This window comes from Pelodiscus sinensis, chromosome 19 (genome assembly GCF_052426305.1).
Source record: "Pelodiscus sinensis isolate ZL-2025 chromosome 19, ASM5242630v1, whole genome shotgun sequence".
NCBI lineage: Eukaryota > Metazoa > Chordata > Testudines > Trionychidae > Pelodiscus > Pelodiscus sinensis.
The window spans coordinates 28,746,041-28,770,931 of record NC_143070.1 but is presented as its reverse complement, the minus strand read 5'-3'; the positions used below and the strand labels follow the sequence as shown (position 1 = coordinate 28,770,931).

General features: G+C 51.5%; 3 protein-coding genes across 4 annotated transcripts in view; 2 read left to right on the top strand and 1 right to left on the bottom strand.

Moving 5' to 3' along the window:
* Nucleotides 1-24,891, top strand: part of LOC142821621 (zinc finger protein RFP-like) — a 411,497-nt gene that overhangs the window by 27,069 nt on the left and 359,537 nt on the right. The gene's annotated exons all lie outside the window — the stretch shown is intronic.
* On the bottom strand, nucleotides 653-13,829 carry LOC149522737 (uncharacterized). Of its 2 annotated transcripts, XM_089770991.1 has the most exons (9): nucleotides 13,710-13,829; nucleotides 12,617-13,083; nucleotides 10,498-10,593; nucleotides 10,192-10,263; nucleotides 9,860-9,882; nucleotides 9,055-9,170; nucleotides 8,444-8,503; nucleotides 3,749-3,859; nucleotides 653-3,442 (listed from the first exon to the last, which is right to left on the bottom strand). In XM_089770991.1, the coding sequence occupies exons 2-9, from the start codon at nucleotides 12,986-12,988 to the stop codon at nucleotides 2,022-2,024; spliced, it is 2,271 nt and encodes a 756-aa protein (XP_089627117.1). In that variant the 5' UTR covers nucleotides 12,989-13,083; nucleotides 13,710-13,829; the 3' UTR covers nucleotides 653-2,021. The 2 variants fall into 2 exon arrangements, with proteins under 2 accessions (XP_089627117.1, XP_089627118.1); XM_089770992.1 differs by lacking the exon at nucleotides 10,192-10,263 and having other exon boundaries at nucleotides 13,710-13,828.
* LOC142821552 (uncharacterized) lies at nucleotides 19,557-24,741 on the top strand. The gene is given in 4 exon segments (XM_089771061.1): nucleotides 19,557-19,978; nucleotides 21,221-21,334; nucleotides 21,648-22,722; nucleotides 22,724-24,741. Coding segments are annotated over 4 exon segments (1,713 nt in total). The 5' UTR covers nucleotides 19,557-19,620; the 3' UTR covers nucleotides 22,890-24,741.

Genomic DNA, 24,891 nt, shown 5'->3' with positions numbered 1-24,891 from the left:
GGTGCCCCCATAGGTTGCCACCCTGGGGCAGAGATGTGCATGCAGCACGCGCCCGCTGCCCAGGGTGCAAGAACCCTGCAACCAGCCCAACTCTCCCAGGCACCCCCAGAGAGCAGCACTCACATATGGGGGGCAGGAAAGTGGAGAGACTCCCTGAGACACCAACTCAAAAGGAATCTTTCTGGGTAGGTCTGCACTGAGATAGCAGCCCAGTGGCCAGGCTGTAGCTAGCCCAGCTCAGCTGTACCTGGCCTGGAGAGTTTTGGTTGGGAGATTAGAAACCTACAGACAGGGGCATCTCTGGGAGGTGGGGGGGATGTCACCATGTCAGGGCAACTGTCATGCCCCCCCATCTTCCTTTGCTCCAGCCCCGCCACTGAGATATACTGACCATTGTCATTGCTTAAACTGCACACAGAGCTTGTGGCAAAGGCTAGCATATGGTTAAAATACAATGAACATTCTGGTAAGTTATCAGAGGGGTAGCCCTGTTAGTCTGAATCTGCAGAAGCGGCGAGGAGTCCTGTGGCACCTTATGCTCCAACACTTCAGTTACCCTATAAGGTGCCACAGGACTCCTCGCCGCTTTTATTCTGTTACGTTCTCGTTTGTGTTGTGCTGTCTGCACATCTAACTAACCAGAGATCAAAGTGCATGACCCGATGGCCTTCACAGAGAGAGAAAACCCACAACACAGGGTAGGTTATTCAACACGTTCACATTTATAAGAGTGAAACATAAGGAAATCTTTTAAGCCTCAGAATCTAGGAAATAAATAAACTTACTCATTTTCTTCTGCAGTGGCTAAACCTGCTTTATTTCTTGCCTCATTACATGTCTGTGTTAGTTAAAAAGTTCTATATGTCATTGTACTAAAAAAAAAAAACACAAGTTCACCTGAACAAATGATCTGGAGTAGTCCAGAAAAGCCCAGCAGGAACTATACCCAGAGACGGAACCAGGGCTCTGAGATGGGACCAGTCACACTCTGCTGGGAGGTTCATTGGGATTTCCCTGTCCACACCAGGTCTTTCTCCTGCAGCCCTCAGACGCCGGACTTAGGACCACAGAAACCACACTGGGATTCCTGAGTATGGGGAGCCCAGGCCACTGGTCAGTGACCCTTGGGGTGCATCTACACAGCAGCCTTATTTCGGAATTACAGTGCATGTCTACACCGCAAGCCATTATTTGGAAATAACATCCACCTGGAAGACTTGGTCTTTTGACCAGGCTGCATCTGAAGGAAGGAGCCAAAGACCCCAGGGTGGGGGAGAGCCCTGGTTTGGAGGGGTAGCTGGGAAAGAGGTTTTAGGGGGAGTTTGTAAAAAAGTTTGTACTGAAGTTTCAGTGGAGCACTAACAAAACATTGTTTGTTACCTTTGAGTCTGTAACCTGCTTTGCTCTGCCTGTTCTCACTTATCACTACTTAACTCACAGAGCTTGTACTTAATAAAACCACTTTTACTTACTATCAAGCCCAGTGTAAACAATTACTACCTATGGGAGCAATCGGTGTGCACTTTCCCCTTTCATTACTAAATGGGGCTTACCCCATTCTTTGGGGTTTGATCCCATTTGGGGAGTGCTATCCCAGGAAGCTGGGCCCTAAACTGCTCTCTCCTCAGACCTGAAGAGGTTCAGCATCTGTAGCACTGCTCAGAGGCGGGGGTGGGGGCAGGAATCTCAGCTCAGGGGAGACTAAGGAGCTGAACCAGCAGGACCAGGTGGTGAGAAGCCCCAGAGAGTAGAAAGGTTTGTGGAAGTGGCCAGGTCAGTACCCCAGGAGGCCCTTCCAGAGAGGTCTTCTGAGACCACAGCCACTTGGCCAGGCAGCTTAAAGGGAACTCAGGTTATATGTTTCTCCCCTCTGTGGCTCCTCCAAAGGCTAAGAAGATTTGAGCTCTGACTGAAGCTTTCCCCACAGTCAGAATAACTGAATGGTTTTCTCCCCTCTGTGGACTGTCTAATCTTTAACAAAGTCTGACCTGTGTTTGAAGCCTTTTCTGCAATCAGAGCTTTTATAAGGCGACACTCTTGTATGTATTCTGATAGCTAGTAACGCAGGAGCACTGACTGAAGCTTTTCCCACAGTCAGAGCAATTGAAAAGTTTCTTTCCTGTGTGGGTTCTCTTATGGTATAAAAGGCTTGAGCTGCGACTGAAGCTTTTCCCGCAGTCAGAGCAACTGTAAGGTTTCTCTCCTGTGTGGATCCTGCTATGGATAACAAGGTCTGCGTTTCTTTTGAAGCTTTTCCCGCAGTCAGAGCAATTGAAAGGTCTCTCTCCTGTGTGGGTCCTCCTATGGGCAACAAGAATTGAGCTACTACTGAAGTTTTTCCCGCAGTCAGAGCAAGTGAAGGGTTTCTCTCCTGTGTGGGTCCTCCTATGGTTAAGAAGGTGTGAGCTTCTTCTGAAGCTTTTCCCACACTCAGAGCAGCTGAAGGGTTTCTCTCCTGTGTGGGTAATCCTATGTCTAACAAGGTCTGAGCTGAAACTGAAGCTTTGTCCACAGTCAGAGCAATGGAAAGGTTTCTCTCCTGTGTGGCTCTTCCTATGGGTAACAAGGTTTGACTTCTGACTGAAGCTTTTCCCGCAGTCAGAGCAATTGAAAGGTTTCTCTCCTGTGTGGATCCTCCAATGGTTAATAAGTTCTCCATTACTACTGAAGCTTTTCCCACAGTCAGAGCAGTAGAAGGGTTTTTCCCCTGTGTGGGTCCTGCTATGTCTAACAAGGGTTGAAATCTGACTGAAGCTTTTCTCGCAGTCAGAGCAATTGAAAGGTTTCTCCCCTGTGTGGCTCCTCCTATGGGCAACAAGGTATGAGCTACTACTGAAGTTTTTCCCGCAGTCAGAGCAAGTGAAGGGTTTCTCTCCTGTGTGGCTCTTCCTATGGGTAACAAGGTTTGACTTCTGACTGAAGTTTTTCCCACACGCAGAGCAATTGAAAGGCTTCTCTCCTGTGTGAGCCATCCTATGGATAACCAAGTGTGAGTTTGTACTGAAGTTTTTCCCACAGTCAGAGCAGTTATGGGGTGTGTCTCTTGTATGTATTTTCTGATGGTTTGTAAAGTGTGAGTGCTCACTGAAGCTTTTCCCAGAGTCAGAGCACTTGAAGGGCTTCTCTCCCGTATGGACCCTTTGATGTTCAGTAAGAGTTTCACAGTCACTACACGTGCAGGGTGACTGTTGATGGGGGATTTCCTGTTGGACGGTTTCTGTATTTCTTTTCTCCCGTGTGCTCCTGGAGCTACCCTGTCCCTCTCCTAGATGGTTTCCCTGCTGCTTTTCTGGGCTATGCTGACTCTCACAGCTCTCTCCTTGCTCACGTATCTGGAAAACATGTCCTTCAGATCGTCTCAATAATAGTCCACATGGAGACACTTGCTCCAGTTCTTCCTGCTGAAGACTCTTTTCATGGTTCTCAGTCAGTGTCCCGTCACCTGTTGGAATAGAGGAATGATCCAGACAGGAGTTATTCTCCACGATGAACTGCAAGGAAACTCTAAAAGAGGAATAGAAAAGGGGACACACGCTCAAATAATGGTCAAATTATCATGAGCTGAGTTCGTTGTCCTCCTTTACAACCCGTCCACAGAGAAGAGAACCCAGCCTTTCCTCGCTCACCACACTCTTACTGGAGTTGAAGACAAGCTGAACAGTCAGTCAGACTTCATGAAAACACACAAGTTACATCTGCTATAAGGAGACAGAAATTGGTTTCTGAGTCAGTTTAACTGATTGCTCACCTGTCTGGGTGTTGCTGATGATCTCCCCTTCCTCACAGCTCGGAGGATCTGGGATCCGCAGCTCCTCTTGCTCCACCCAGGAGATCACATCAGTTTCGGAGACTGGAAATGCTGTTTGAAGAACAAAAAACCAAGTGCTGATCTTGTTCATTAAGGTCTTTGCCATTCCTGCTTTCAGAGCCAGAATCCGAGTCACCGACCCAGAGAGGCTCCGTTCCCCACCTTGCAGAGACTGGGCTCTGGCTGGTACAAGATCCCAGGACACACTCACCTGCAGTAAAGATGCATCACTCACCCATCTTGGGAATGGCACAGCTCATTCCCCAGGGCAGCTAAGCGCTCTGCTGCACTCTCTAGGGTACAACTCAGACCCCCTCACAGCCCGGTCTATCCACCCGGAATCCCACAGTTGGACAGGAACACACTGCTCAGAAGGGGAGCTCTAGTGAGGGCATGAAGGTGTGACACCAAGGTCCCCAGGTAGGGCTCAGACAGCAGCTGCCACATGGCAGGTCACTAGAACTTGGAGATGAAGGACCCCGCAGATGTCTAGCTCCCCAAGCTCTGTCCACAAAACCCCTGGCTGGTGGGCTGGGCTTGCCCTGATCTTTGGCTCAGATGTTCTACTTGGGCCAGGAGGAGGCAGAGGAAGTTGCCTGAGCATCTAAGTGAATCCTTGGCTGGTTGCTTCACGCCCTGCCTATGTGTCACACTCCTGATCCCAACTGCCTGTGTATGGGTGGGCCCTGCCAGCTGCCCACAACAGTTGCCATTCCCATGGCTGCCCAGGGTGGCGCTGGGCTTCTGTTGGGGCAAGCCAGGGCGGAGCTGGGCCGTGCTGCTTCTCTGGTGCTTGTGACTGTTGCTCAGCTCCCCCTCTGCAACCTCCATTCTACTCTGCCAGCAGCAACCTTTGTGTGGTTTCCCAGTCTGGCTCTTGTGGCCAGCCTGGCCTTTGATTTGGTGCCCCTCCAGGGTTGCACTGAATCTATCACCTTTCCACCTTGTGAGCGTGTTTCCCTCAGCTTTGGCCCACCCCTTCTTGGAACTTCATTTTCTGTTCAGAAGATCCACCTGGGACATGACCATGGAGATCACTGTGCTACTGCTGTTAAATAAGATAATCATAGTCATCACATCAGAACATTCCCATTGACGTGGCACCCAGCACACTTCGCAAAAGGTTTATTGCAGCTGTGTATGTCCATTCTTTTTGAACTAGAACAGGCTGGGCTTTGGCAGAATGGTGGAACACTGGGGACCAACTAACCAGGAAAGCGCATTCCTGAGCAGGAAGAGGCCAATCAACACACATCTCCACAGTAACTGGAAAAACAGTCCTAAGAGATGGCTCAGAAAGACACTGACCCTTATGCACAAGAGCGGGATGAGGGGATAATGGATACGGATGTTTTGTTCAAAATAAACAGGCAGGAGGCTAAGGGGGTAGAACACATGGAACATGCATCTTGTTTGTGTCAATGTATGAGAAGTCACAGGAGGGGCATGTTGATGCTGGCTGAGGGGCAGCATTCTCACTGCTGACTGACTGGTACCGTTATTGGGTTGGGACAAGTCTCACTATACCTGTGCCTAAGGAGCTGGGACACTAGCATCCTGCTCCTTTTCACAATAAACTTGGCCGAGTGCCTTAGCCTCCAAATGGAGCCTGAATCTTTCTTAGCAGCAACCCTGAGCTGTGCTGCATGGATAAGCCGCAGGCTCTGCCAGTGCTGCTGGCATCAGAGCTCCAGAAAGAGCCACACTGAACAGCCATAACAACGCTCTGTGGCATTAGCAGAAATTCTAATGGCACTGCAGTCACTGTGGGAAGAAAAATTATCAATCACAGCAGCACTGGGGAACTCTGGTGTAAATCAGGACCTAACTGTGCTATTGGGGTGCACATATGAAGCTAAGCATTATCACTCTTTAATGTAGGTATCTTTCCCAGCTCTGAGAAACAGCTCTCTCTTTAATAGCTATTAAAGAGAGAGGTGACTGCACACAGAGGCTGCGTCTAGATTGGAATGATTTTCCGCAAATACTTTCCAACAGAAAAGTTTTTCCGTTAAAAGCATTTCTGGAAAAGAGCGTCTAGATTGACACGGATGCTTTTGCGCAAAAGCATGTGTCAATATAGACGCGGTTTGGCACAAGACAGCTCTGGTGGCCATTTTCGCCATCGGGGCTTTTTTGCGCAAAACAGTTTTTACCTATCTACACTGGCCCTCTTGCGCAAAAGCATTTGTGCAAGAGGGCTTTTTCCCGAGCGAGAGCATCAGTGTATCTGCGCAAGAAAGCTGACAATCATACATTAGATAGTCAGTGTTCTTGCACAAATTCAAACGGCCAGTGTAGACAGCTGGCAAGTTTTTGCCAGCCTAGACACAGAGAGAGAGTTTGAGAACTTGATTAAGGTCACACAGGAAGACTGTGACGGCCAGAGAACTGAACACAGGTTTCCTGAGCATGAAGCCAGACATACACACAGGAAGAAAAAGTCCCTACTCGAAAATATTTCACTCTAAAAACACAACACAGATGATGTGATTTATCTCCACTGCACACAGCGGCAAGTGAGCCCCAGAGAGAATAAAGCTGAACTCTTGAAAGGAAACCCAACCTGTGCCTGAAATGCAAGAAGAGCTCTGCTCACGTTTCTCTACTACAGAGCTACTTCGGACAAAATACTCAGAGCGTGAACTGCCTCACCCACCCTCCCTCAGCCCCAGCATCCAGCCCCTGTCACTGACAAGAACAGCATGTCACAGAGATTAGCTACAGGCAGAAAGGACTTAGGGAACTGCACCCACCTTATACTGGCTCAGCCCACTGCCACAAGGGGAACCTGCAGGCACAAAGATCAGACAAACCAAGAGCCAGACCCAGACCTCTAGTACCTGCTGTTCCTGCCTGAGCCCTTCTACTCACACCTCCAGTCAAGGCACAAGATGGGCAAGATAGGGGGGGAAGCGCACTGAGACCTTAGCTGTGGGAAGAGCAGCTCCACTCTTACGTCCCTCAACCTGCTTTCCCTGGGAGGCAGTATGGAGGGGACAGTCTTTCACAGAAGAGCCAGGATTATTGGGGCAGATACTCATGATATTGGGGGCAAAGACAATGAATGATATTGAACCAAACCCAACCCAGCTACTCCAGAGCCCACCCAGCTTCCGATACCCGAGGGGACAGGAATCCTTACTCAGCCAGTTCACAGCCTCATAATTCTCCTGCATCACATCCCTGTAGAGGGATCTCTGGCCTGGGTCCAGCAAAGCCTATTCCTCCTCAGAGAAATACACAGCCACCTCTTGGAAGCTAACCAGCTCCGCCACAGCCATTTCCTGTCCCTGGCTCTGAAGGCCAGGGGCTGAGCTAGAGACAGACATGGGTGTTCTGCAGCCTGGCAGGGGGAGAAGGTGAATTGGAGACATTTCAGAAGGGGCTTTAATCCTTTCCACACCCCCATTCTCCCCACACTCTGTCCCTAGTGACGTGACACACGTGTTAAACTTTTGTCCACAGTGGTAGAATCTTAGTCTAGATATTCCATTAACAGCGCACGGGATTTAGATCCCAAAACCATATTCATTTCTCTCTGCACCTGGCTTGAGTTACAAGATTACTGCATCTGCAACAATGGGATATAGTTCTCAGCACCCAGTGTTTCTGATAACAAGCCACATATTCATCTGCCTGAACATGGACATAAGCCAAATGTAGGCTGTTGTATTTGAAAGCCTTAGTCTTCATTCACAGATTTGCAGCATAAACATTGCTCTCATCTCAGAGACGTTATAATCCCTTTCCAAAATAGAGAATCAGTGAAGGTAAGCATCTGAATGGTGGTGTTATTATTAAATACGTGTGCTTATTATTAAACACTTGTGCTGAGTGTTTGCAGGATGAGATCTTAAGATTCAGAAGATATCCTCAGTTATGCAGTCTGACCCCCTCTGTGGCACAAGCCATTACACTTAGTCCAGTTACCCAGGCACAAAGCTGTTTCCCCACAGTGTATTTTCTAGAAAGCCCCCAGTGATTTGAAGACATCAAGAGATGGGAGAATCCACCAGCTCTTTGTTCATTTGTTTCAGCAGCTAAACCGCTTCCCTATCAAACATTTGTGCCTCTTTTCTTGTCTAAAATAGTCTGGCTTCAGCTTTCAATTATTGGCTCTCACTGAGCCGTATCCACTCGACAGGGTGGGTAATTCATTTTCATGGGGTGGCCAAATGGAAAGTGGCTGAGAGCTGCACTCTTCCATGACATAAATGCAGGAAATGGAGGATCCGGGATGGGCACTGGGAGGAGGAGGATGCATGGGGTAACGGTTTGGGATACAGGACAGATAGAGGGGTCTAGGAGGGAGTTTGGGTGAAGGAGCCTTTCAGCCTATTTATTGTTTGAAACCAACCCCATATTGAAACTGACTGAGCAGTGAAATCTGAGCCTGAAGGTGCCGTCCGTTTTGTGCTTTAACTTCACCCCTTTAGCATCACAAACCTCTAGACCAGTGTTTCTCCAAATGTTCACAAGTCCCCATGCAGCATATCTGGGGCTCCTCATTGATCACTGGGTGATTTAGGGCATTGATCACTGGGTTTGGTTGGTAACTCCAATGACAATCCCATGAAGATGTTTTCACAGGAATTCTCACATCACTTAAAGAATTTCCACCAGCAAACTCACCTTGTCTGAAAGCTCCAAGGGATTTTCCTCTTGCTCTCTCCAGTGCACAGGGCAGAGTGTCTAGTGGGGGAAGGGATACTAGAGGTGAGATTCCAGGCTCTCCTATTCATAACAATGTCCCACTCTGAACTCTGCATTTCAATTCTATCAGAGACACATTCAGGTATTTAGTATGAAAGAGTCTGAAACTTTCATTTCCTCTCTCACTCGGGCACCTTCCAGGAATGGAGCCAACATCCCTGCAGCCTCACACCTGTCCCAGGAGAGACAAGCTGAAAATGAGATTTACTCTTCCCTCCTCAGCCCCTTCCACTTGGTTTCCCATTCACTTACTGCCTCTTGTCATAAACTGGAGCTGTGGTGGCGGAACACGTGGCCATCACAGTAACTTAGCCATTTTGATCTCTGAATGGGAGGTTCAGTGTTTGCAAACCCCTGGTTCTATCTGCAAGCAGTTGGGTCTGTTCGCTCAGTGTCTCTAAGGAGAGCAGACTGACAGGGCCATCATTCTCCACGTGGGAATTGAGGCAGGGGAAGTTTGGCTTCAGAGGCCAGATTCAATAGTCTCAGATATTTGAACTGCTTTCCCCTCATCCATCCCTTCCAGGTACCTTTGAACTCCCTCAGAGTCTCCGACAGAGCAATCGTTCTCTGGGAGAAACCTCTGACTTGTTCTTCCAGTTCAAGGGAAATCTCTTCCTGCAGCTGAAATTGCCCCGTCTCACACCTGGACAGAAATAATTCAATGTGATTGTATGTCATTTGCAGCTGATAAGTTCTGGCTAGTAAGTCTCAGCTCTAACAGGCCTGGAGTTAGAATTCCTCCAATTCTCGCAGCCTGAGAACAGGGACAACACATCCACATGGCCATGCAACCTTCCCCTCAAAGATCCCATTTCTGTTCTTCACTTCTGTCCTGTGGAGACTGGCTGGGGGAGTAAAGGGGAATAGAGTCTCCATGGCCAACTCACTCCTTGGCCTCTAGATGCTGAGGGACAGGAGGTTCCCATGTGAAGGGCTGAAGGAATCTGACCACTAGGGATTAGATTGAAACACCAGCTCCCCTCAACCCAGCTCCATCCACACAGGTCTCCAAACAGCCCTCAAGTGGGACAGACTCTTGATCCCTGCTGTCCTGGGCTGAATGTGCTCAGTGCCCAGCAGTGACAGGCCCATGTTCCACCCCACAGTCCTGCGGCAACCAATCCCCAGGGAGGTGACAGCTCTAAGAAACACTTGATCCTGAATGGGGAATTCCAGAGTCTAAAGTGCGAGGATGAGACCCTCAGAATTAAATGCGTCAGAGATATTCATGTCTAACATCTGGCTGTAGAGCTCTGGGGAGATGTGGTGCTAACATCCGCTCCAAGCCTTTTCCCTGCTCTGTGCAGTGTGAGGGGAGTGAGAGCCACGTACCTACTCAGGGCGCTTCTGCCATCCTAGAAAAAAAGACACAGAAAAGAATCTCAGCCCCATTGGACACACACAGGGGACCTCTGAGAAGGGATATTGAAAACCTGGGAAGAGAGGCCCTGCCCTGGCCCCAGGAACATGGATCCCCTGAGTGAATGGGGCTTTGCCATCTCTAATAGATCTGTGCCTGTAACTCTACAAAGCACAAGAGTCATTCACATGGCAGCAATGCACAAGGTGTTACACTGAGATCTGACAACTGGGACTGAGCACTTGTGATTCAGAAGCCCCTCTTCGCTGTGTGAGGAGCTGGGATGTCTGTCCCTCAGTCTCACCTGCAAGAATTCACTTGCTGGCTTCTGACATGTCCCCTCCAGCTCACCAATCCCCTCGCTGATACGGGAAATCTGCACAGAGAGGTTCCTGACAGTGTCAATCTGGAACCTCACAACCGCCTCATCTAATTTCTCCAGCTGCACTCATGCACTGACACGGATGCTCAAGGCCTTTTTACAGCCAGCGATTCATAATCCAGGAGAAACGCAAACAAGCCCAACCTCACCAAGGCCACACAGGAGTCTGCCTCCTAACACAGCCCTCCCACTGCCAGTCCCTGCTGGTCCATAGCCACAAGCACTTACCAGATGCTCCTGGCTTTTCCCTTCTGCTGTTGTTTTCCTTCTCAGCAGCTTTTCTCTCTCCTCCTTCAGAGTCTTCAAATGAGTCTCCAGTTTTTCCTGAAGAAACAGATATAAGCACGAGGGCAAACCACATTAGATGTTGGGAGCCTATTTGTCTGCCTTTAGGAGAGTCCCAGTTTTGTGGAGCTCTGCCTCTGTCCAGTAGGGAGTCAGCCCTGGACATGGCTTTGTCCATAGAAAAATACACAGGAGGAGACTGCGGATGCAGCAGGACACCTACGAGCATGGGGGACAGATCGGTGGTGGCACCTTCGTAAAGAATGACGCAGGTGGTTAATAATACTAATCACGTAACCGATTACAATTTTATCAGTGACAATATTTTTTAACCGGCTGACAGGCAGGGTTGGTAGCGGAAAGGGGCTCTCCTGGGGCCAGGGATCTCTTGCGAGGTCTGCCGGGGTGGCCACAAGAACTGCTGGCCAATGGGAACTCCCGGCAGCTGCAGGCTGACATCAGCTGCCAGAGGCAAGTGGGCACTTCAGGGGCAGTGGGGAGTTTAACCAGTAACTGGTACAGATAAACATTAGCTCATCAGTTAACCAGTTTGAACTCTTGCTACAATCCAGTTGAATCCCAGTTCTGCCTGGCATAGACCTGTGCTTCCTGAAACACTGCTATGGGTGGAGTGAAGGCGCTCGGGGCCCCACACAGCATCCAGCCCAGCAACCTCATCTAGTGCCAGCTGCTGCATCAGAGTTTAACCCCTCATGGAGCAGCCCTGAAGTTCAGCATCCCAGTGGGAAACCTCTTCTCCCTGCTGAGCCTAGGGCTTTATCGAGGCATCTTTTTCTCCTAAGAGCCACACTTCATCACTGTTCAGTGATGCTGAGGGACAGGGAGCAGTGCAGTCTATCAATTGGACCAGGGTTCAGGACCAAACTCTATCCCTGATCTGTTTGGCGACTATGAGCAACTTGCTGCCCCACCTTCCCTTCCCACAGTTTGTCTAACTGGACTGTGACCTGCTCAGAGCAGGGACTTTTCCGTGCTGGGTATTGTGCAGGGTCACTGCGGATCTGTAAGGCAAATGACAGCTTATTATTCCTGTTCATCCAATCAGTAACAGCTTGTAACCTCCTCTTCTCCAGTCCCAAGGCAGCTCACTGACAGAGTGGCCTGTAGCTCCTGTAATCTAAACCTCTCTGATTATTAACACCTTCCCTTGTGCAAACACCCCTCTCGCCACCAGTGAGGGCTGGGTTTCAGGATTTAGAGCCTCAGAGAAACATTTCCCACATGAGGTATCTGTAAAGACTTGACATAAGTTGCCACAAAGCCAGAACATTTACTTTTTACTGCATCTCTTGAATCATGAAGGCTTTACAGAAGTGGTCACCAACCAGTAGATTGGGATCTACAGGTAGATCTTGGAGCCTCTGACAGGTGATCTTGACGGATTTGGCTAAGAGGCTATCAAATGCAGCACTTCAGCTGCCCCCTCTCCCTCCTGCTGCACATCTCCTGCCCTTTGCCTTGGAGCTGTTTCCTTCTCCCACCCTGCATTCTATCTCCATAAACAGTGGGAGTCTGTAGGCTGCTTTTGAGAGTGGTGAAGGGGCGAGCCTTCCTCAGCCCCACTGCACCACCACAGAGGAGCCACCTGTAGCAAGCAGTGTGCAGCTGGAGCCTCTATCCTGAATCCCTGTTCTAGTCATGTACCTCTCCTGCACCCCAAGCCCCTTCTCTAACCCTGAGCCCCCTGAGCTCAAACTCCCTTACAGAGTGTGAACCCCCTCCTGCATCCTAACCCTCTGCCCCCTGCTTGATGAAAGGGAGAAAGGATGGGGAAGGGAGAAGGGATGCAGTGAGCAGAGGTGGGGCCCCAGAAAAGGGTCACAAAGGAGGTGGGGCAAGGGACAAAGGAGGTGGGGCAAGGGTATTTGGGTTTGAGGTAGAACCTGGATTGCACTTAAATTCAAAAAGTGATACTTTAAAAGGCTGGAGACCACTGCTTTACACTGGTTGGTTCACATCTGTGGCCGGTAACAGTCAGTGAAATTAGCCTGTAATTAAAACCCAATGTTATTTCCCATCACACTGGACAGTCACTCTGTACCTTGTACTCCTGGGCAGCTTCCTGTAAGGGCACCACCATGTGAGCCTGGGATCTGTCACACACCACACAGATGGGAGTTTGATCCGCTTCACAGAACAGCTTCAGAGTCTCCTGGTGCTCCCCGCACACCCCGTCCCATCTTGCTCTCTTTGATGACTGGAAACTCAGCGGCTTGGCTAGTTCCACCACGTTTGCCAGCTGCCGGTTGGGCCGGAGGGGTCCCTGCTGCTCAGTGTCTCTGCCCTGAGGGCTGAGGGGGGCCTGGCAGGAATTGTGCCCACACTGCAGAGTGACAGGGGCTGTGAAATCCTCCAGGCAGACGGGACGCGGCGCTTCCTCCCGGACACTTTCCACGGGGCTCTCTGCAGCCATGGCTGCCTCTGGGCTGAGGGTCGTGTCACTGTCCTGAGCTCAATGGAGCAGCAATGGAGGGGCAGGTCCGGGGGGGGGGGGAGGGGGCATCAGCACTGAGGACAAAAAAACGCATCACATTTAAAAAAAATCAAAAGAGCCCCAAAAGCTTCGCTCCCCCCCCCAGCAGGGTCTCCATTGGGCCTCCCCCGCCCCCCCCCATCGCTGTGCCCCTCATGGCAGGGCCCTTCCCCACCCTGTGTTCAAACCCCCCCCCCCCGCCCCGCACACTCTGCAGCCCCCTCACAGCATCAGGAAGCGCCAACAGCCCAAGGGGGGGGGCGACCGAAGCAGCGGGGGAGGCCATCGCCCAGCCGGACCCGCCCCCAACGGGCGCGCCCCGATACCCAGCGCCGGACCCTCCAGCAGCGCAGGACGGCGGGTCACAGCCCCTCACGCTCTGGCGGCTCCTCCCCGCAGCGAGTAACGGCCCCAACGGCCCCTCACAACGGCTCGCGGCTCAGGGAGCGCGGCGCATGCGCAGTAACCGCGGCGCCGTCTGGTCCCTTTCCCTGCCCGCGCGCGGAGGGAGGCTGCGGCGGGTGCGCGCGCGGGGCGCTGGGACCGGCCCTTTGTTGCGGGGGCGGGGCCGAGAGATGCCCACGTGGGCCAGTCCCGGCTTCTGCCCAGCGCGTCTGGTGGGTCCCGGGGCGGCGCGCGGAGGGGGGCGGGGGATGCTCACCTGAGAGGCGGTGCCACTGCGGGCTCCTGCCCGGGCACTGCGCATGCGCAGCGGTTCTGGCGCCGCCCTGGTCCGTGTCTCTGCCCGCGCGCGGTGAGTGTCCCGAGGGGGAGGCGGCTCCACGTGGACTCAGGGCTGGTGGGGGCGGGGCGCCGGTGGGGGATGTAGGACTCAGGGGGATGTGGCGGCTCCTGGAGGCCAGTGCGGGCCACGTGGGGCCGAGGGTGCGCATGCGCGTGACGCCACGGTCGGTACTTTAACAGCGCGCGGCCCAGCGTTGCACGTGGAAGGCAGAAGGTGGCCGGGGCCAGGGCACGCGCGGCGCCCCCAGGGGCGGGGCCAAGGCCAGAGCCGGAGCTGGCAAGGGTACGCGCGGCGCCGCCGGGACCGCTCCGCGGGCGCATGTAAAGAGCCCGGCGGGCGCCATGGCGCCCACGGGCACCGGGTTGGGGACCACGGCACTAATGGAATGGAGTGCAGCTACGTAAATTATACCAGCTTCAGGGGGTAGCAGAGATTTTTTTTCAGTTCATCCTGTACAGACTAACAGTCTGGTAGCACTTTATAGTCTGCCAATAAAACCAGCTCTGCTAGATTCAGCCTTTTGACCAGCCAATACGTGATGTTAATAAAAATGCAGAATGATCAGCGGGGGGCGGGGGGGTTAATAAAAAGAAAAGCATAAAGCAAAGCGTCTGGTGGGTCTCGGGGCGGCGCGTGGAGGGGGGCGGGGGATGCTCACCTGAGAGGCGGTGCCACTGCGGGCTCCTGCCCGGGCACTGCGCATGCGCAGCGGTTCTGGCGCCGCCCTGGTCCGTGTCTCTGCCCGCGCGCGGTGAGTGTCCTGAGGGGGAGGCGGCTCCACGTGGACTCAGGGCTGGTGCGGGAGGGGTGCCGGTGGGGGATATAGGGGACTCAGGGGGATGGGGCGGCTCCTGGAGGATTGATGCCGCAGCCCCGCACTTTCAAAGGCCAGTGCGGGCCACGTGGGGCCGAGGGTGCGCATGCGCGTGACGCCACGGTCGGTACTTTAACAGCGCGCGGCCCAGCGTTGCACGTGGAAGGCAGAAGGTGGCCGGGGTCAGGGCACGCGCGGCGCCCCCAGGGGCGGGGCCAAGGCCAGAGCCGGAGCTGGCAAGGGTATGCGCGGCGCCGCCGGGACCGCTCCGCGGGCGCATGTAAAGAGCCCGGCGGGCGCCATGGCGCCCACGGGCACCGGGTTGGGGACCACGACACTAATGGAATGGAGTGCAGCTGTGTAAATTATACCAGCTTCAGGGGGTAGCAGAGATTTTTTTTTTCCAGTTCATCCTGTACAGACTAACAGTCTGGTAGCACTTTATAGTCTGCCAATAAAACCAGCTCTGCTAGATTCAGCCTTTTGACCAACCAATACGTGATGTTAATAAAAATACAGAATGATCAGCGGGGGGGGGGGGAGGTAACAAAAAGAAAAGCATAAAGCGAAGAACTGCTTCTTGCATACTAATTTGGAGTCCTGGGAACACATTTCTCATGGACCTTTCTTGTTCATTCCGTATGCACCGAATTCTCTCCACACCCATGAACACAGAGTTCCATCCTTTCTGGCATGGCCGAATAAACTGGGGCTTGCCTTCTGCTTCCACCATTTTTGCTCCAATTGCTGAGTGTTCAATTTTAATTTATAGTGCTTAGCATCTGGCAAAAGTGGGCCTGGCCATCTTTTTTTAGGGGTCATTTGATTCTTCTTGTACCACATCTATAAATGAAACTAGATTCTGCAAGTGGCAGGCTCAATGTTGGTGTTTTGGTACAATTTATTCACAGCTGTTATATCTGCCCGGGATGTCTTCAGTTTTGTGAAATTCAGCTTATCAACATGAAACCCTGTTGTTGAAAACACAGTTGAAAGACACCCCCCTCCCCCCCGCAAACAAACTCAAGCCACATTAATATGTCCCCCAATTGATATACCATGCTGGGTAAAATACATTGAGTGGATCCTGGGGGAAGCTGTGATTCCACCCCTGAGCCAGACATCCTCTGGTCCATCCCTCTTTCCTGCCCCCTGCACTCCAGCCCCCAGCTGCTCTCCGCACCTGAGGATTCCCCTGCCCTTGGCTTCATGACTGCACCATGCCAAGCAGCAGGACTGGCAGTGGGGCGGCCGTTCCCCCCAGGCACTGGAGGAATTGGGTGTGAGGGGGGGCAGAGGGGAGGGGGCTTGGATTAAAGTTAGGGAGCCTGGTCAGTGGTCAACCCTATTCACCGTGCTGCCCAAGAGTGGTTCTTGTTCTGCCCTGGCCCAGCTGATTTCCCCCTTCCCCCCCAGTTGCTCCAATGCTAAGAGCCGGATATGCTGACTCAGGGATTTGTGCAGGGGCTGGCAGGGAGCCTATGAAGCCGCAAACTGGGTGTTCGACAGCCTGGGCCAGTGGCGCTGCCTGGCATCTCCAGGAGCCTGTTGGGCCAGGGGCTTCCAGTCCCAAACTGGACACCTGTCTCCCTCAACCTTCCCCCTCTCACCCTGCCCCCATCCCCTCACAGCTCCCCTCTCCCATCCCTCATAATTTCTGCTCCTCAGCTAGAGAGACCCACTATGCAGGCACAAGTGTTGGGGTCCAGCCATCTGATCTGGGTGTAACTCGGCGTGCTGCCATGCGACTGACTGTTGTGCCTTACAGAGTCACAGGCACAGAGCTATTGGAGATGGCAAAGCCCCATGAGCTCACGGAATCTATGGGCCTGGGGCCAGGTCAGGGCGTCTCTTCCTCATATTTGCAAAATGCCTTCCCTGTGTGTGTCCAGTGCAGCTCAGATTCTTTTCTGTCTCTTTTCTCTAGGACATAAGAAACAGCTTGAACAGGTAGGTGGCTCGCACGCCTGTCATACTGCACAGCTCAGGGAAAGAGGTTGGAGCTGATGTTGGCACCACATTTCCCCAGGGCTCTACAGCCAGATGTTGGATAGAAATGTCTCTGACTCACTTAATTCTGAGGGTCTGACCCTTGCACAGCAGACTCTGGAATTCCCCATTCAGGAGCACAGTCTGACTTCAGATATTTCCTAGAGCTGTCACATACCTGGGGACTGTCTGCCTCAGGACTGTGGGGCTGGAATATGGGTCTGTCACTGCTGGACACTGGGCACATTTAGACCGGGGCAGCAGGGACCCAGAGTCTGTATTACCTGAGGGTTGTTTAGAGACCTGTGTGGAAGGAGCAGGGGAGGGAGAAGCTGGTGTCTAAGTCTGGTTCCTAGTGGGTAGATTCCTGCAGCCCTTCACCTGGGAACATCCTGTCCCTCATTGCCTGGAAGCTAAAGAGTGAATTAGCCATTGAAACTCAATTCCACTTTTGTCCCCAGCTGGTCTCTCCGGGCCAGAGGTGAAGAACATCAGTGGGACGAAGGTTGCATAGCCATGGGCTGTGTTGCCCCTGCTCTCAGGCTGGGGGAATTCAAGGAATTCTAACTCCAGACCTGTTAGAGCTGAGACTCACTAGCCAAATCTTATCATCTGTAAATGAAATAGAATCACGTGGAATTGTTTCTGTCCAGGTGTGAGATAGGGCAGTTCCAGCTGCCAGAAGAGATTTCCCCTGAACTGGAAGAACAAGTCGATGCTTTCTCCCAGAAAACGATTGCGCTGTCAGAGACTCTGAGGGAATTCAAAGGTACCTAGAGGGATGGAGTAGGGGAAAGTTGTTTAACTATTAGAAACTATTGAATCTGGCCTTTGAAGCCAACCATCCCCTGCCTCAGTTCCCACATGGAGAATGACGGCCCCATCATGCTGCTCTCCTTAGAGGCACTGAGCAAACAGAGTCAACTGCTTGCAAATAGAGCCAGGTGTTTGCAAACGCTGAGCCTCCTGTTGGTGTCAAGGGATCAAAATAGGTAAAGTTAATGTCATGGCAACGTCTTCGCCCCAGCACAGGTCTAGGTTATGACAAGAGGTGGTTAGTGACTGAGAGAAACCAGGTGGGAGGGGATGAGGAGGGAAAAGTAAATCTCACTTTCAGTTTGTGTCTCCTGGGGCGGGCATGAGGCTGCAGAGATGTTGGCTCCATTGCTGGGAGGTGCCCAAGCGAGAGAGGACACGGAAAGTTTGACCTTTTCATACTAAACCCTTGAGTGTGTCTCTGGTCTCTGATACAAGTGAAATGCAAAGTTCAGCGTGGAGACGTTGTTATAAAGAGGAGAGCCTGGAATCTCACCTCTCTTATCCCTTCCCCACCAGACACTCTGCCCTCTGCACTGGAGAGAGCAAGAGGAAAATCCCTGGGAGCTTTCAGACAAGATGAGTTTTTCAGGTGGAGATTCTTTAAATGAGAAAATTCCTGTGAATAAATCTTCAAGGGATTGTCATTAAAGTTACCAACCAAACCCAGCGACCATAGTGCACATAGCCCTAAATCTCACCCACTGATCAGTGAGGAGACCTGGGGTGCTCAGTCAGTTTCAATATGGGGTTGGTTTCAAACAATAAGTAGGCTGAAAGGCTGAGAACTGACTGGCTTCCATGGTATCAGTTTGTTCATGGCGAGAAACTGCCGGATACGCAAGGGCTCTTCGGTCTAGTGCAGGCCTGAGCAAAATACAGCCCATGGGATGGATCCAGGTCACCAGGCCATCTGATCCGGCCCACTGATGCTTGGCGAGCAATGGGCTACTTCCATACTTGCAACTTCCCACCTGCAAGCCACTCAGAAAGTTTTCTTCCTCCATTCAAGCATGCCACTCAGTGAGCCTGGAGGTGAAGGGGGAAGGCTTCAGGCGCTGCTTCCACCTCCAGGACAATCTCATTGGCTGGTTTCTGGCCAGAAAGGAAGCACCGTGCCCCCTCCTCTCTGGCTCATAGTTATTCACTTACCCACATGGCCCTGCTGCCTGTGCGAGGGTTGGGCAGGCTCCTTGCCTGCCTCAGAGAGGTGCTTGGCTGCTGGCCGGGAGTCACTCAAGTAAGTCTCCTGGCCAGAGCTTGCCTCTGGCACCCCAACCTCTCTCTTCCCCTCCTAATTCTCTGCCTCCCACTCCTGCCTCCCACTCCACATACTCGAACTCTTTGTTTTCTTCCCCCATTCAAGTATGCAAGAAGCTCTTCATGGTCAGAAACCCTCAGCTCCCTATTTGTCCACTCAGCCACTTTTCTAAATGAACCTTACTTTAAATATCTCATGAGTAGTTGGCTAATCCAGTGCCCCAGATCATACCTGCCTCCTTAACCAAACTCCTTCCCAGACCCCTCTTTCCCTCCTGCATCCCAAACCCTCACCCAAAGCTCCTTTCTTCCCCCAGTGTCCATCCCATTCGCTGTATTTCCTGCTTAATGTCTTGGAAGAATGCAGCTCTCAACCACTTTCCAAAATCTTGGAGTGCCTCTCCCCCATCAAAATGAATTGCCCATCCTTGGTCTAGTGGATACAACTCAGTGAGAGTCAATAACTGAAAGCTGCAGCCGGAGAATTTCAGGCTAGAGAGGAGGCACAAATATTTGATGGGTAAGAGGATTCACTGCTGAAACATGAGCAAAGAACTGGTGGGTTCTCCATCTCTTGATGTCTTCAAATCAGCACTGGGCAACTTTCTAGAAAACATGCTGTGCAGAAACTATTCCGAAGTAGGAATAAGATCCTCCGGAAAAGGGCGCTTTTTCCGGAGGATCGGGGCCAGTGAAGACGCTCTTTTCCGGCTTTTCTAAAAGCCGGAAAAAAGCGGCAGACATTTTTATTTAAATGCCACGGGGGATATTTAAATATCCCCCGCGCATTTCCCTATTGCGACTCGTGAAATTAACATGCCCCTTCCGGAAAAGGGGCCAGTGTAGACGAGCCCTGGGTGCTGAGAACTGAATCCCATTGTTGCAGGCAAAGTAATGTAACTCAAGCCAGGTATTGAGAGAAATAAATACGGCTTTCGGATCTAACTCATGTGTGGTGTTTATGGAATATCTAGACTCAGCGTTTGCCCAAAACTGCAGAGTCCAACATGTTTTTCACCAGGGACAGAGTCTGGGCAGAATTGGGGTGTGGAAAGAATTAACGCCCTTTTTGAAATGTCTCCAATTCCCCTTCTCCCCCTGCCAGGCTGCAGAACACCCATTTCTGACTCCAGCTCAGCCCCTCGCCTGCAGAGCCAGGGACAGGAAATGGCCGTGGCGGAGCCGGTGAGCTTCGAGGAAGTGGCTGTGTATTTCTCCGAGGAGGAATGGGCTCTGTTGGACACAGGCCAGAGAGCCCTCTACAGGGATGTGATGCAGGAGAACTACGAGGCTGTGAGCTGGCTGGGTGAGGATTCCTATCCTCTTGTGTAACAGAAGCTGGGTGGGCTCTGGAGTAGCTGGGTTGGGTTTGGTTCAGGGTCCTTCATTGTCTGAACCCCCAATATCAGCAGTATCTGCCCCAGTAATCCTGACTCCTGTGTGAGAGGCGGTTCAGTGACATAATAGTGGTGCTGCTCGTCCCACAGCTAAGGTCTCACTGTGGTTCCCACAATGTTGCCCATGCTGTGCCTTGGCTGGAGGTGTCAGTGGAAGGGCCCAGGCAGGAACAGCAGGGACCAGAGTTGTGGGGCTGGGTGCAGCTGCTCTTAGTGTCTGCAGGGTCTTCTTGTGCTATTGTGCTGAGCCCTTGGAAGGAAGGCGCCAACTCAGAGTCCTTCCTTGCCTCTGGTAGATTCTGTGCAAGCCAGAGAGGCACCAAATGGCAGGCCCGACTGGCCACAAGAGGAGGGCTGCTGCTGCTGACAGAGTAGAAACAAGGCTGCAGAAGGGGAGCTGAGCTGCAGGAGCATCTACAAGCAGCAGAGAAGCAGCCCATCCTGTCTCCACCTTGGCCAGAGTTGTGACAAGAACAGGAACAGGCCAGCACTGCCCTGGCTGTCTGTAGGACTGACCACTGTTGTGGGCTGCTGACAGGGCCCACCATGGCACAGGCAGTCAGGATCAGGAGTGTGGACCATAGGCAGGGCCTAAAGTGGCCAGCCAAGGAATCATTTTCCTGATCAGACAATTCCCCTGCCTCCTGGCTCAAGTAGAGCATCTGAGCCCAAGAGCAGGGCAAGTCCAGCCCCCAGCCAAGAGCTTTGTGGACAGGGCCCATAGGGCTCTAGAGCTCTGCTGGATCCTTTCCCTCTCAGCCCTAGAGACCTGACATGTCAGCTCAAATATGAGTCCTGGCTAGAGGCATCTGTCAGTCCTGAAAGTCCTAGAGCTCTCCCCTTATGAGCAGTGTGTTCCTGTCCTGCCCAAGTATGGAACAAGCCCTAAGGGAGACTGAGTTGTATCCTGCAGAGTGCAGCAGAGCGCTCAGTTCCCCATGGGAGTCAGCTGGGCTATTCCCAACATGGTAGTGGTACAGGGGGAGTATGGAATTAGTGTATCCTGGGATCTTGTACCAGCCAAAGACCAGTCTATGGAAGGTGGGGAAGGAGCCTTTCTGGGTAGGAAACTCAGATCCTGGCTTTGGAAGCAACAATGGCAAAGACCTTAATGAAAAAGATCAGCATTTGGTTAATTTCTCCCACAATAGGATTTCCAGTCCCCAAAGCTCATGTGCTCTCCTGGGTGGAGCAAAGGGAAGAGCTGCAGATCCCGGATCTCCAAGGCTGTGAGGAAGGGGAGATCATCAGTGATACTCACACAGGTGAGAATTCAGCTAAACTGACTCAAACCAATTTCTGTGGTCTCATAGCAGGTGTTGGTTGTGTGTTTTCATCAAGTCTGACTGGCCCTTCAGCCTGTCTTCAACTCCAGTCTCAGAGTGCTGTGTGAGGAAAAAGTGATGAGGGAGCAAGGTGAACTCAGCTCATGATTATTGTATCTTTACAGCCATTCTTTGTGTGTCCTTCCCCCCCCCCCCCCCCCGCCCTCCACATTTTCTGTTCACCATTCAGAGTTTTTCTTTCAGCTCAGCACAGGGAATGACTCCTGTGTGGTTTCTCTCTCTATCCCAGCAGGTGATGAGATGCTGAAAGAGAACAATGAGAGGAGTCTTCAGGAGGAAGGACCTGAGCAAATGGCTTCATGTGGGGTATTAGTGGGAAGATCTGAAGGGCATGTTTCTCAGAGTCCTGATCAAGGAGAGACTTGTGACAGTCAGCGTAGTCTACAAAGGCAGCAGGGAAACCATCCCGGAGCAGAACAGGATAAATCCAGTGACAGGAGCAGAAGGTTGAAAACAAACATAGAAACTGTTCAAACAAAAATCCCCCATCAACATTCACCTTGTTCTTGCAGTGACTGTGCAGCTCCTATTAAACATGAAAGAGCCCACACAGGAGAGAAACCCTTCAGCTGCTCTGACTGTGGAAAAAGCTTCAGTCGGAGGTCTCACCTTGTTAACCATAGGAGAGTTCACACCGGAGAGAAACCCTTCAGCTGCTCTGACTGTGGGAAAAGCTTCAGTTGGAGGTCAGACCTTGTTAACCATAGGAGAGCCCACACAGGAGAGAAACCTTTCAGCTGCTCTGACTGTGGGAAACACTTCAGTCAGAGATCAAACCTTGTTAGCCATAGGAGAGTTCACACCGGAGAGAAACCCTTCAGCTGCTCTGACTGTGGGAAAAGTTACAGTCAGAAGTCATACCTTGTTATCCATAGGAGAGCCCACACAGGAGAGAAACCCTTCAGCTGCTCTGACTGTGGGAAAAGTTACAGTCAGAGGTCAAGCTTTGTTAACCATAGGAGAGTTCACACCGGAGAGAAACCCTTCAGCTGCTCTGACTGTGAGAAAAGGTTCAAACGGAGGTCACACCTTGTTAGGCATAGGAGAACCCACGCAGGAGAGAAACCCTTCAGCTGCCCTGACTGTGGGAAAAGCTTCTGTCGACAGTCACAGCTTGTCAGCCATAGGAGAGCCCACACAGGAGAGAAACCCTTCAGCTGCTCTAACTGTGGGAAAAGCTTCAGTCAGAGGTCGCACATTGTTATGAATAAGAGAACCCACACAGGAGAGAAACCCTTCAGCTGCTCTCACTGTGGGAAAAGCTTCAGTCAGAAGTTGCACCTGGTTAGACGTAGGAAAACCCACATGCAAGAAACCATTCAGCTGTTCTGACTGTAGGAAATGCTGCAGTCAGAGGTCACAGTTTGTTATCCATAAGAGAACTCTCACAAGAGTGAAATCCTTCACCTGCTCTGACTTTGGGAAATGTTATTGCGAGATTTCAAGTTGTATAGAGTTGAAGCCACACATGTGAGAAACCCTATAGTGGTGGTGAGCAAAATTTTCTCTGTTGGCACAATCTAGCCTGCCGAAGGCTTTGATCCTGTCCACAAGGAAATGCCACGCCCCACTTCCAAATGGGCATGTGCTGAGGGGGAAGGAGCTTAGCCCCACCCCCTCTTTGTGTTGTGTAGCTACTAGAGAGGAGGCAGCGCTAGGCTGAGTCCTTGCCACACAACCTAAGGCTGGCATTAGAGGCACTACTGCCACTGCACTGCTGGCCTCCAGGGCTACATGGCCATGTCAGGGGTGCCTCTGCATAGCTGCAGCAGTAGCACCTCTGGCCCTGGATTGAATGGTTATGTCTATACTGGCATGATTTTCCGAAAATGCTTTTAATGGAAAAGTTTTCCGTTAAAAGCATTTTCGGAAAATTGCATCTAGATTGGCAATCTAGATGTGCATTTCTGCAAAAAAGCCTCGATTGCCATTTTCGTGATCGGGGCTTTTTTGCAGAAAACAGTACTGTGCTGTTTCATTGGCCCTCTTGCGCAGATCATTTGCGCAAGAGGGCTTTGGCTCGAATGGGAGCAGAACAGTATTTGCGCAAGAACACTGACGATCTTGCACAAGATCGTCAGTGTTTTTTCGGAAATTCAAATGGCCAGTGTAGACAGGTGGCAAGTTTTTCTGCAAAATCAACTTGCCAGTCTAGACACAGCCAATGGTTGCAGCAGTGGTGCCTCTGGTGTCCGGGGCTGGTCCTGGTCTTTGTGGCTGCTGCTGCAATAGCAGAGCCTCGCTACAGGGTGACCAGGACAGTGTGGCTGCAGATGTTGCTGCAAGGGGGGCCCAAAGCCAGGTAATATTTGCTGTCCTCTCCAGATACTCCCTCCCAATCTCCTCAATTCCCTTTCCCCTGGAAGGCAGCTCCCCCAACTTGCTCTGGCACTCTCCTTTTTTCTTGCACCCTCTCTCCTGGCCCCACACTGCACCCTTCCCCTGGCCATATAGCTGCCTGCTTCTGCATCCCAGATCCTTCCTTAAGACCCCAACCCTTTCTTGAGCCCCCTGTTACATTATTGGATTTTAAGGTGAGCATACAGATCACTTGCTGTGATCATGGGGAACTGTTTGCCTCAAATTTGGTACAAAGTGGGCCATGGGAGGTATGAAATGAAAGCTGATATTGTGTTGATTCTATGTATGGTATTCATGTACTTGTTTGGAGTTGGTATGGGGAGTTATCATGATGGGCTCTGTTGATGCTGTGTATGGACTGCCTGTCATGGGGAAAGAATGTCCAATGAGTGACTATTCTAATCAGTACGGATCCAAGGACAATGGCTCTCCGGGTGGCCAATACACAGCTGAGGAATGCATGTGGTAAGGTGCAAAGCAGCCAGGTTACAATGGCTGCTGGCATATGAAACATGTCACTTGACCATGTGACTAGGTCCAGCTTGGGAACCACCAGGAACGAATATCAAACACCGTGAGGGGGGCTCCATCTTATCTTCAGTCTTGCTACTTATCCCAGATGAAGCCTTGCTAAGGACAGAGACAAGGGGAATGAGTGCTGACCCCTCCTGATATACAATGTACGCCAAAGACTTTTGTGCTAGCAGTTTGTAACATCTCCGCTACGATCCTGCATCAAGAATTTGCTGATTGATGTATATAATGTATTCTCCTTAACAACCTTACTCTGAACCTTTGTTTTCTTTTATTAATAAACCTTTAGATTCTAAAGGATTGGTCCGCTGTGATCTTGTAGGTAAGATCTAAAGTATAAATTGACCAGAGATTCATCACTGGTTCTTTGGAACCAGGTGGATCTGTTCTGGGTTGGAGAGATTGGGCTGTATAACCCCTCACCTGTGTGTAAGCCCAAGGCTGATTGTGGCACAGGAAGAGCTGGAGTATCTGAGAGTTTTTACTTATGAGGCTTCCTGTGGGTGGACTGGCAGGTAACGTGCTCTGTATGACTGGTTTGTGACCTATTTCAGAAAGGTCTCCAGTCAAGGGCTGTAAGC